Consider the following 11984-nt stretch of genomic DNA (forward strand, 5'->3'; position numbering starts at 1 on the left):
TTACATACTTTGCTGTCTGGGCTGGCTTTGGACCACAATCCTCAAGATCTCAGGCTCCTGAGTAGCTAGGATGACAGGCATGAGCCCCTGGCTCCCAGTGATTTTTAATATCTGTGTTTAGCATACATTAGGTGTCGAACACACTCCACATAGATTTTGTGATGAATGAGACACAATGCTTACCTAGAGCAGTTCCCTCTGAGCAGCAGCCAGACCCTATACACAGCTACCCAGGCTGCCGGACACAAGGGGGACAGAGGCCCGTATGCAGGGAGGCGGCAAGGGCAGCATCGATTCCAGCACGGCAAGAAGACCTCTAGGCTGAGCCTGAGGAAACGGGCAAGTGGGTGGTAATACTTTCTTGGGCAGACCAGAACCAGGACGAGTAAGCCTAGTATCCACCTAAGGGGGCTTTCACTCTACTCCTGAGACTGCGGAAGGCAACAAAGGACCTCCGAAGGCGCTCGGGTGACAAAGTGATCTGATCTGCTTTACAATTACTATGTGTGTGGAGGGAAGTATGGAGGAGTGGAGTGCAACAGGAAGGCCTCAAAGTCATCTGACAGCCTAGACTGGACTGCCAGCTGCACCTCCTCGATGGATGCGCAAATCTGCAAATGCTCCAGTCCCTTGGATAAAAAATGGAGTTTTGTCTGCATCCTGTGCCATCCTCCCCCATACTTTAAACCACCGCTCAATGACTTACAATACCTAATCAATGTGTGTGCCATGTAGAGTGTCACACTGGGCTGGGTGTGGAGCCACATGCCTGAAATCCCAGGTGGAGTGGAAAGATTGCCAGCTGGCTGAGGCCCAACGCAAACCCTATCCAAAAAAGACAAAGCGAAAGGCACTTGAGGTTAAGGACAGAGGAAAAAAAGTGGAGAACAATGGAAGGGAGGGCATTGATCAGGAAGCATTTTTATAACTTACGAAACTGTACCTTCTTGTGCAACTACTTAAGAACAACAACAAAACACAAAGGCCTAGGGCAATGGCTTGGGTACTAACCTTAGCATGTGGCCTGTACTTCAAACCTTAATCCAGCCAAAAAGGTAACAATTCCACCCCCCGAAATACGGTTCTATTGTCCAGGTTACAACCAAATGGCCTAGAACTGTGTGTACGTGGGACTTTCCCCCCACAGTCCACTTGAGTCCAAATGGGTGGGTGGGAGCTTCCTCTTGTGCTGGTATCAGAACTTGAACTTAGGACCTGGGTGCTGCCCTAAGCTGCTTTTCTTTTTTTTCTTTTTTGCTCAAGGCTAGCACTCTACTACTTGAGTCACAGTTTTGTTTCGTTTTGGTCAACAGGGTAAGAGTATTGCAGACTTTCCTGCTCCAGCTGGCTTTCAACTGTGATCCTCAGATCTCGGGCTCCAGAGCAGCTGAGATTACAGGCTTCGGTGTGAGGCACTGCACTTCCCACGTGCTTCCCCTTCTCCCGGGCAGTGGTGGTCCTGGTGACCAGAGACAGCCATGTCCCCCAGGAGGCAGCTCTGCAGACATCCCTGCTCGGGCGGGAGTGTTTTGTGTAGACACAGGCAACACCCATGGCATAAAAAGGATATGCTGACAGAAAGTTTTGTGAGAGCTTTAATGGCACAAAATGTTTATAGCTACAAGTTATACATGAATTGTAAACTGTATAGAATGATACAAAGTGCTAACTAAATAGATGAGAATGCATAATCACTTTGGCTCAGTTCATTCCAATCATTTCACCAATGGTCCACTTAGAAAGCCACCCCCGTGTGGAGCAGTCAACCTTACTGCAGCCCCGCGCTCTGTTCTTCTCACCGAGCATGCGTGCTGTCTTGCTCCCAATTTTATTTACAAGTATTTTAAGCCAGTTTTCACCAAGCGCAAGAAAAATGAAATCTGCCTTTTCATCCCCCAATTGTAAACAGGTGTAAAGCTTTTAAAGCATTAATCTTAAATTGTCCACGGTTATTTATTGAGTTCTCCTTTCCAATGATACAGTTTGTCTGCATTGTGTCCCATAGGAGGGCCACCAGCTCATCATGGTGAGCTCTACTGTGTTCTGGCTGGAATTCCACATCACAGATACTTCGAAAAACACATAAAGCTAAATTTATTTCCAATAGCAAAAACAGTAATATACTCAAAGCTCAGTGGCACTGGTAGACGGCTACTGAGGTTCTCAGGAAGGGAATGCACTGCCTGTCAGTTACTGACTGCTCTCCTTCATGATGCCAATTTCAGCAAAGTGGACACTGCAGTAGTCAGCTTTACCCATCTTGCCAATTTTATCCAGACTTTTCAAAAACCATCCAATCTGCTCTTTTTCTTCCCAAAGAAATCTGAATATGAACACTTGAAATAAATATGTTAGAAGGCAAATCAAGTGTTACAAGGTCTAAGAGTAGGACAGAAACAAGATATGAATGTATTCAGACATCAGATGCTAGAAAGAAAAACCAAGTAATTCAGAAAACTATTTGGGATATATCATCTTTCCTAAAGACAGTCAGCTGTATTCTTGAAAAAAAAAAAGACAAAAAATAATGGTTGTTTCTCTGTGTTGTTTCCATTCTAGCATGAGCACTACCACCTTGGTCAAGGAAGGGCTGGTTTTCTGCAAAGGGCAAAGTTGGCGGCCTGGTGCTACCCTCAGAGACTGCACGATCACCTCAACAATGCTTCTCTAAACACTCAACAGCAAGGTCGACATCATCAACAGCCACTTGTCACATATAACACACACAGCAGTGCCCTTAGGGCCACGCTGTGTTCTGAAATCCAACAAAACCTGCCCAAAGAACCCATAATCCTGCTGCTTTCTAAGGATTTGGTCCTAAAGCTTCACATTATAGAAACAAAGAAGGTCTGTCAGGGAGGATCAGTTGGTGTTCCAGAATGGAATGCCAAGAGCTCAGCCCAATGGGCCCCTCCCTGCGCCTGCAGGACCCGACAGGGAGGGAGGGGCCCCAGGGAAACGAGTAGGGCGTCCCCTGTCCCCACAACCCAAGTCTGCTTTCCGAAGTTACACAAGTGCTTGGAAGAATTCGGAAGCAAAGGTCTTCAGAGTTTAAAGGCTTCAGAGTGTAAGTGAAGCTTCCTAAAACAAGAAGCCTGGATTAACACCACGAATTGGACTCGTTTCAAAGTCTCTTCTTAGAGAAAATAAATGAAGAAATAAAAAAGAAAATTAAAGGTCACGGAAAATTCACATGCAGCTAAACACTTGAAAATACCAGTACGCACAAAAATCCCAAAAGCGATTTCCTATCTAGGCCTGAGACGCTCCTTATCAGAATAAAGACTCTCCACAGAAAAGACACATGACAAGCCGCGGAGGTGAGTCCTACTCCACGCTCCCTGTGCTGTGTGCAGCCCCCCTGCACACCCCCAGGCACCACAGGAGGCGGAGAAAATAGCTCCAAAGCTGCTTTCAAATTATTTTTTATTGCCCAGGATATTTTTTTCTTGTCTCTTGCTTTTTTTTTTTTTTAGTTTTTGTTTTCTTTTTAATAACTATAAATTCAAGCTTAGAGAAGCTTGTCTTGAGGTCTTGGAAAATAAAACCAAACCAAAACAACAAGGCTCTTTATAGCATCTAGATTTCTACCCTGATCGTAGTTTAAGAGAGATGGTAGTTACATGGCCAGAGTCAAGTTCCTACCATGAATGATACGGGTTCAGTTCTGGGTGCTACAGGAGATGGCGGCATGGTCGACAAAACTATAATCTGCTGGTGGCATTTGCGGAAAAGAAGCCCTTGCAAATTCTAAACAACAGGAAATTCTGTTAGGAAGTGCTAAAGTGTCATACAGGCCCCAGAGGGAACAAGGTTAGTAAAATGCCTCAACCAAGTTTGAATACTGGATTTCAAAGTTACTGGAACTGGATGTGTAAAAACAGGGTGGTAAGTTAGGTCATGCTTGCGATGGTCTCAAGTTCGAATAAACTACGTGACAACACTCCACTCCACAGGCCACGCACATTCCCGGGCTCCTTCTTCCTCAGTAGGTGCTGGCAGAGGGCGTGCTCAAGCGTTTTCCAATATAGATGCTGAAAGGAAGCAGAAGACGCCATGTTTCACGGCTTGCAGTCACCCCAGCTCTTCTGCATAGGTACCTAAATTCTCCAATCCTGAGGTCAAGTGCCCAGTTCCCTAACCCTATCTCTCCTGCCCCCTCTCTGCCTCTTGGGAGTGCTGGGGATTGAACCCAGGGCCTCACACTTAGTAGGCAAGCACTCTATGGCTGAGTTATACTCCCTAGCCCATTGACTTGGAACAACCAGTCACAGCCCAAACTGGTTTTGTGTGACTCAGTTCACTCATGAAGTCTGGCCCTGTCATCACAGGCAGTGTTGACACTGAGCCCAGAGAGCAGGAGCCCTTACCCCACTCCAGAGAAAAGCACAGGCCCATTGGGCATCGGTGGCTCACGCCTGTCATCCTCGCTACTCAGGAGGCTGAGATCTGAGTATCATCATTCAAAGCCAACCCTGGCAGGAAAAGACCATGAGTCTCTTATCTCCAAGAAACCACCAGAAAACCAGAAGTGGTGCTGTGGCTTAAGTGGTAGAACACTAGCCTTGAGCTGAAGAGCTGAGGAACAGCGCCCAGGCCCAGAGTTCAGGCCTCACGACAAAACAAAACAAAACAAAAAAAAAAAAAGAGAGAGAAATATTGTCATAAGCCAAATTACTTCGGTGGAAGTGATTTTAAGAGGCTCTTATGGCCAGGAGCCTGCGGCTCATGCTTGTAATCTTAGCTTCTCAGGAGGCTGAGATCTGAGGATCCTGGTTCAAAGCCAGCCCAGGGAAGAAACGTCCGTGAGACTTATCTCCAAAAAACCACCAGAAAACCAGAAGTGGTGCTGTGGCTCAAGTGGTAGCACCCAGGCCCAGAGTTCAAGCTCCAGCTGCCCAGAAAAAAAGATGACTTTTATAAAATCTCTTAAGGATGAGAGCCTGTCTGATCAAGATTTATTACCCTCACACACTGACAGGCTGAACCCCTTTGTGTAACTGCTTCAAGATAGGAAAAATAAGACTGGGCACCAGTGGCTCATGCCTATAATCCTAGCTACTCAGGAGGCTGAGATCTGAGGTTCACAGTTCAAAGCCAGCTTGGGCAGGAAAGTCTGTGAGACTCTTATCTTCAAATAACCATCAGAAAACCAGAAGTAGTGCAAGTGGTAGAGCATTCACCTTGAGTTGAAGAACTCAGGGATAGTGCCCGGGCCCAGAGTTCAAGCCCCACGACTGACCATAAAAAAAAAAAAAGAAAGAAAGAAAAACAATTGAATTTAAATAGATGAAGAGGCAATACTTTGCTATGCCAAGCAGGAGTTTGAACCCTTCAATAGCCATAAGCAAAGGGAAATTTTAAAAAACAGTAATTAGCTCCACCCAGTAAAAGCTACCACTTTTTTAAGACCTCTTTTTATCTGCATCTATAGCAACACTTACACTTAATTAAGAAAAGAAAAACCGTCTGAAGACTCGTGAAAGCAAGAAATACTGCATAGTACCAAACCCAATCTACTGGGGGCAATGCACAGAGCAGTGAGTAGTAGCCTATTAAACCTCTGCCCTCATCCCACACCCTTCCGGCCCCTCCCGTCCTCTGCAAGCACTCTGCTGCTTGTGAGAGGGCTGCTGTACCAAAAAAGTGGCGTAGAGGCTCCCAAGTGCCTGAATGCCCGAGAGTCTCCGCCGCACTGCAGGCCCTCAGAGAAGGCCCTCCATCTTCCATGTGCCAGACACGGAAAATGACATTTTGAGTGGAGCAGACATGTTTTCTTTCTTTCTTTTTTTTTTGGGTCCGGTCATGGGGGCCTGAGCTCTGGGCCTGGGCACTGTCCCTCAGCTCTTCAGCTCAAGGCTAGCACTCTACCACTTGAGCCACAGCGCCACTTCCGGCTTTTTTCTTTTTGCTTATGTGGTACTGAGGAATTGAACCCAGGGCCTCAGGCACGCAAGGCAAGCGCTCTACCACTGAGCCACGTTCCCAGCCCCAGACATGTTTTCAAAAACGAAGGCCGACTGTGCTCCTGAGCTCCTTCAGAAGTATATTTCCTCCATGTTTAAGGATAAAAGCAATTAATTAAGCTGGGCACCAGTGGCTCACGCCTGTAATCCTGCTACTCAGGAGGCTGAGATCTGAGGATCGCAGTTCAAAGCCAGTCCAGGCAGGAAAGTCTGTGAGACTCCAATAAACCACTAGAGAACCGGAAGTGGCGCTGTGGCTCAAGCGGTAGCGTGCTGAAGATCTGAGGGATAGCGTCCAGGCCCAGGGCCCAGAGTTCAAGCCCCATGACTGACAAAATAAAAAAAGCAATTAATTTACAAGACTTCCCTGAAAAAATCCATCAATTCTAGGTAAATATCAGGCTGATGGGAGAATAATGAAAACGCTGCAAACTTACGAGAGAAATCCAGTCTCCAAGTGCTCACTCTGGAGAAATCTCCCTTTATCAGTCCCCAGATGTACACACCAAAGAGCTCTTACTTTAGAAATTTTTCAAGAACACAAAACTCAAAGAAGAAAACTATGTCATACAAGGGTTAAAAATGACCACTCCAGACTGGGAATGTGGCTTAGTGGTAGAGTGCTTGCCTAGCATGTATGAAGCCCTGGGTTTGATTCTTTAGTACCGCATAAACAGAAAAGGCCAGAAGTGGTGTGTGGCTTAAGTGGTAGAGCACCAGCCTTAAGCACAGAGAGGCTCAGAGACAGAGCTCAGGCCGAAAATTCAAGCCCCAGGACTGGCAAAAAATAAAATAAAATAAAATAACACGTAGGCTGGGAAGGTGGCTCAGTGGTAGAGTGCTTGCCTTGCATGCAGGAGGCCCTGAATTTGATTCCTCAGCATCACATAAGCAGTAAAAGCCGGAAGTGGCGCTGTGACTCAAGTGGTAGAGTGCTAGCCTTGAGAGTTGAGGGACAGTGCCCAGGCTAAGAGTTCAGGCTCCAGGACCAAAATAAATAAATAAATAAATAATCACTTTAGTTGGGCATCAGTGGCTCACATCTATAATCTTAGCCACTAAAGAGGATGAGATCTGAGGACCACAGTTTGAAGCCAGGCCAGGCAGGAAAGTCCTTCTGAGACTCTTACCTCCAATTAACCACTCAAAAACTGGAAGTGGAGGTGTGGCTCCAAGTGGTAGAGCGCTAGCCTTTAGCAAAAAGAACTCTGGCCTTGAGTTCAAGCTCCAAGACTGAAAAAATAAAAACAAAACCAAACAAAACCAAATGAACAAAAACAAAAGATCACCCCCTTTGTATACAATGGGGTGCTGATAGCTCATGCCCGTATGCTTAGCTACTCAAGAGGCTGAGATCTGAATAGTGCTTTGCAGTCAGCTGGGGGAAAAAGGCCCATGAGACTCTTTGAGACTCTTATCTCCAACTAAAAATCACAAGGGGAGCTGCTGTGGAACACTGGCCTTGAGCACAAAAGCTCAGAAACCGTGCCCAGGCCCCAGCTCAGCCCCAAGACCAAAAAACACACAAAAAAACAAAAAAACAAAAACAAAACACTGCCATCGAGTAGACTAGCCTCATACCAGGTTTAGTCATAGTTGTGTTTACCTTGTTTGCACTGTGGCATGAAAGCAGAGCAAGTAGGAAACAAATGCAGACCCTTTAGGAGCTGAGCTGAGGTTTACTTACCCCAGCCCCAAAGCCAGGACATGGGAAAGGAAGAGGGATGGAATGAACACCTTCAGGAACTCTGCAGAGAAAATGCCTCCTTTCTTCATGGCTCCACTTTTCCTCATGCTTAGCGACACGGCACGTTTAGGGTGCCTGAAGTGGAACTCCCTGGAAAAGAGATTCAGTGGCAGGTGTGAGAAACGTGTGCTGAACAGCTTGGAGAGCTGCAGCAGCCCCCTGCATGTAGGCAGACATGTGGGAGGACTTACTTGGGGGGAATGTTCTCAGGTCTACTGGACCAGTCTGATACCCAATCTGCACTTTTCTTCAAAGATTCTGCTTCCTTCTCTCCTTCTCCAGCTTCTTCTTCTGACTGCAGAGAACAAGTTAAATGTTCAGAGACAAGTCTGGACAAAACACTAAACACAGAAGGCTGTACATGGTAATTTAATGTAAGAAATGGGTTGTTTTCCTACAGAAATTGGTAAAGTGCGCTAAGAGGGCAGAGTACCTTAAAAAGGACTCGAGTGAGCCTGTAACTGCTGTTGTAGCTCAGCAGAGACTACCAACCTGACAACCACTGTATAGAGACAGATCTTCCAAAGTGTGGGACATGGGTGGTGTTCACATGGAGTTTCATGTGTCAGCTCATTTTCATAAGCATGTAAAGTTTCTACAGCTGAGAAGACTGAGGGCACTGATTCAGAAGGACGTGCTAACAAAACACGGTGTAAGAAAGCTGAGACCTGGGGCTGGGAAGGCGGCTTAAATGCATAGTACTTGGGGCTGGGAAGGTGGCTCAGTGGTAGAGTGCTTGCCCTGCATGCTTGAGACCCTGAGTTTGATTCCTCAGCACCACATAAGCAGAAAAAGCCATAAGTGGCGCTGTGGCTCAAGTGGTAGAGCACTAGCTTTGAGCTGAAGAGCTGAGAGATAGCGCCTAGGCCCAGAGTTCAGGCCCCAGGACTGGCAAAAAAAAGAAAAAAGAAGAAAAGAAAGAAAAAGAAAATGCAAATAAAACACTGAGATTCCATTTTACTCCAGTCAAGATGGACATCATTGAGACCACAAACAACAAGTGGCAAGAATGTGAAAAAAAGGGGCTGGGAAGGTGGCTCAGTGGTAGAGCGCTTGCCTTGCATGCCTGAGGCCCTGGGTTTGATTCCTCAGTATCACATAAGCAAAAAGAAAAAAGCCGGAAGTGGCGCTGTGGCTCAAGTGGTAGAGCGCTAGCCTTGAGCTGAAGAGCTGAGGGACAGCGCCCAGGCCCAGAGTTCAGGCCCCACGACTGGACCCCCCCCAAAAAAAAAGCATAGTACTTGCCTAGCATGCATGAGGGTTCCACTCCTCAGTACCACATACACAGAAAAAGCCAGAAGTAACACTGTGATTCAAGTGTAGTTTGGTGCCTTGGGTTCAAGCCTCCATAATGGTACCAAAAAAGAAGTTGAGACGTGGCTTAGGTAGCTTCCCTGGGACTCCACAGCCCCTGATGCACACGCGTCAGAAGCACTGGCCTCACGGTGCCCACTACTCGTGTGTTTGCAGTGCTGGGACTGAACTCAGAGCCATGCTCCCAATCCTTTTTTATTTTTTCCTTCAACCTTTGTCTTACGTTTCTCCAGGCAAGTCTCAAACTATGATCCTCCTACCTTTCTACTTTAGCTGGGATTCCAGTCATGTACTACCAGGAGCAGCTTATTTTTTAAATAGTGTCATTTTGTTCAGGCCGGCTGAATTACAATCCTTCAATTTCTGCCTTTTGAATAACTAGGATTACAAGTATGCACTGTCAACATCTGGCCCTAACACCCAAACAACTCTTTACTCGCTAAATCATAATTTTTAGACAAATTACTACTCAAACTTCTCTCAAAGATTTGAAACTATGTTGGCCCAAAGTGTTTTTTTTTTTTTAATAATCTATTTTAAACAGAGTCAGGCTTTAACATGTACTAACACCAAATAAATGAAAAAGAAAAGAAAAAATTTTTTTGGGTCTGGTCGTGGAGCCTGAACTCTGGGCCTGGGCACTGTCCCTCAGCTCTTCAGCTCAAGGCTAGCACTCTACCACTTGAACCACAGCGCCACTTCCGGCTTTTTTCTTTTTTATGTGGTGCTGAGGAATTGAACCCAGGGCCTCAGGCATACAAGGCAAGCGCTCTGCCACTGAGCCACCTTCCCAGCCCCCAAGAAATTATTATTATTGCTAAAGATAACCTAAACCTTCAGATTCAGGCTAAGAATAACTGATGTTTCCAAAAGCCTTCTTTTCTGGCATGAGACAGGGTCTTGCTATATATCCCAGGCTGGCCTTGATCTTGTGATCCTCCTGCCTCGGCCTCCTGAGTGCTGGGACTGCAGGTGCACACCACCTGCCTTGAAGCTTCTCTTTCAATAGAACCCAGGGGAATGAGAACTTCCTAAAACGATCACAGTACTACTTTACGGAATGTGGGGTTATGACCACAAACCCAAGGCTCTCCAAGTGGGCGGCTTCCTCCAGGGCAGAGCCTTCCTTCTTTGTGGTAGGTAGCTGAGGAGTGGCCTGCCATGCTATGCGCATTCTCTTTGACTGGCCTGGCTCTTGGTGACAAAGCTGTCTCGGGAAGGGGCTTTAGACAGGCGCCCCTTCACTAGCAAATCCCTGTGGTGTGTGCTGCACAGTCAGTGTCATCTCATCGACTTCTGCCGAACTTGGCACATTCCAGCACACGGGACAATGCAGCATTTAGGACTGAGCTTTTCCCACTGAGCACAGAGATTACTCAGAATCATGAGTTGGCTCTTTGGAGTAACACTGAAATCACCCTAAACCAAACACAATCAACTGTTACAATTTACATACAGATCAGTTTGTGAGCTCACAGTATCTGACTCTTCCACACATTCTGCGGTTCACTTTTGCTTGTTTTGTCCTGTGATGTTGGGGATGGGGACAAGCTCTACCAGTGCACTGTCCTGAGTTCCTCCCCACCTGCGGTGCTTGTGAACGAGTCAGTATCTCATATTTGCCAACAGAGTGAACATGCACTAAGACTGTATGCACTAGATTTTCTCCAAGGCGATGTGATTTTTCTCTCAGCTCAATGAAGCCAAGTTGTCTTTGGATTACAATTTTCTCAAAACCCCAAACTTGGGATAAATTCTAAACTTCACCTTCTGCTTCATGTTGTGAACCATCTGCCACTTTCAGGCCTGAAACCACCTTCCAATTCTTGGAATTCCTGATTAGGTCATTCTTTTAGCAGTCTGTGGATGTGTCTATGACCTGAACACCACGATCATATACACAGTTGTCCAAGATGGAAGAAGAGATAATTCCTAGTCAGGATCACCTTCCAACAACATCTAACATTGTACTGGCCATCCCAAAACATCATCAAAAGCATCTTCAAGAGACCATGTGTAGTCAGTTTTTGGCACAGAATGGACTTTTTTCCTAAAGGCGCTGCCTTAGAACTCCCACACCACAGTCTGGCAGACCTCGGTTAGATCGGCTGTACATCCTTGGATCCCTCCTGAGACGGCGTCCATTCAGTGCTCAAGGAAGAGGTGAGGCCACAGGCTCAGACCCGTTTACAATCTAGCTCTACGCTTACCTGCTTTGTCATCTCAGGAAGTAACTTAATTAGGACAACCCTCACCTTTTCCAATTGTCCATGAACATAATGTGAAAGATATTTTTAAAATAAACTTAGCACCTAGAACAGATGAGGCAAATGTCAGTGCCTTTCCTCCGCTCTCCCAGAAAAGCTTGAGAATAATGATTCCAAGCCTCTAAGATGAAGCACAGGCAAGTTCTTCACCCATATTATGTTCTTTTGTGGTACTGGATTCAAACTCAGGACTCTGCATTTGCAAGGTAGGCACTCTCCCACCAAGCTCACCTCCAGGCCTGTATGTGCTAGTTAATTTTAATAAGGTCTTGTTTCCTGTACACTTGGCCTGCAATCCATCTATTTTAGTCTTCCTGTGTGAGCCGAAATGACAGGCACACACCACCATGCTCAGCTTCTGGTGAGGTATGAAATGACAGGCACACACCACCATGCTCAGCTTCTGGTGAGGTATGTTATTGTAGACTTTTCTGCTAGAGATTCTTCTTCCAATCTCTGCTTCCCACAGTGCTTAGGATGACAGGTGAATACCACTAGCCCAGCAGGGTCTATGAACTTTTCTGCCACTGTCCTAGAACTGCGATCCTCACAGTCTCAGCCTCCTGAAAGTAGCTAGGATTACAGGGCCAGGCCCATCAACTATTCTTATTGCTTTTTTTTTTTTTGGATCCAGTTGTGGGGCTTGAACTCTGGGCCTGGGAGCTGTCCCTCAGCTCTTCAGCTCAAGGT

General features: G+C 46.3%; 1 protein-coding gene across 3 annotated transcripts in view; it reads right to left on the reverse strand.

Annotated features, from left to right (window-relative positions):
* Window positions 1-1579: 1579 nt before the first annotated feature.
* Window positions 1580-11984, reverse strand: part of Bnip3l (BCL2/adenovirus E1B 19kDa interacting protein 3-like) — a 25857-nt gene continuing 15452 nt past the window's right edge. For all 3 annotated transcript variants that reach the window (XM_013034450.1, XM_013034452.1, XM_013034451.1), the window contains exons 4-6: window positions 7905-8008; window positions 7654-7803; window positions 1580-4034 (exon numbers count right to left, since the gene is read on the reverse strand). In XM_013034450.1, coding sequence (XP_012889904.1) covers window positions 3986-4034; window positions 7654-7803; window positions 7905-8008 — 303 coding nt within the window. In that variant the 3' untranslated portion in view covers window positions 1580-3985. The remainder of the gene's footprint in view (window positions 4035-7653; window positions 7804-7904; window positions 8009-11984) is intronic.

This window comes from Dipodomys ordii, unplaced genomic scaffold (genome assembly GCF_000151885.1).
Source record: "Dipodomys ordii isolate 6190 unplaced genomic scaffold, Dord_2.0 Scaffold189, whole genome shotgun sequence".
NCBI lineage: Eukaryota > Metazoa > Chordata > Mammalia > Rodentia > Heteromyidae > Dipodomys > Dipodomys ordii.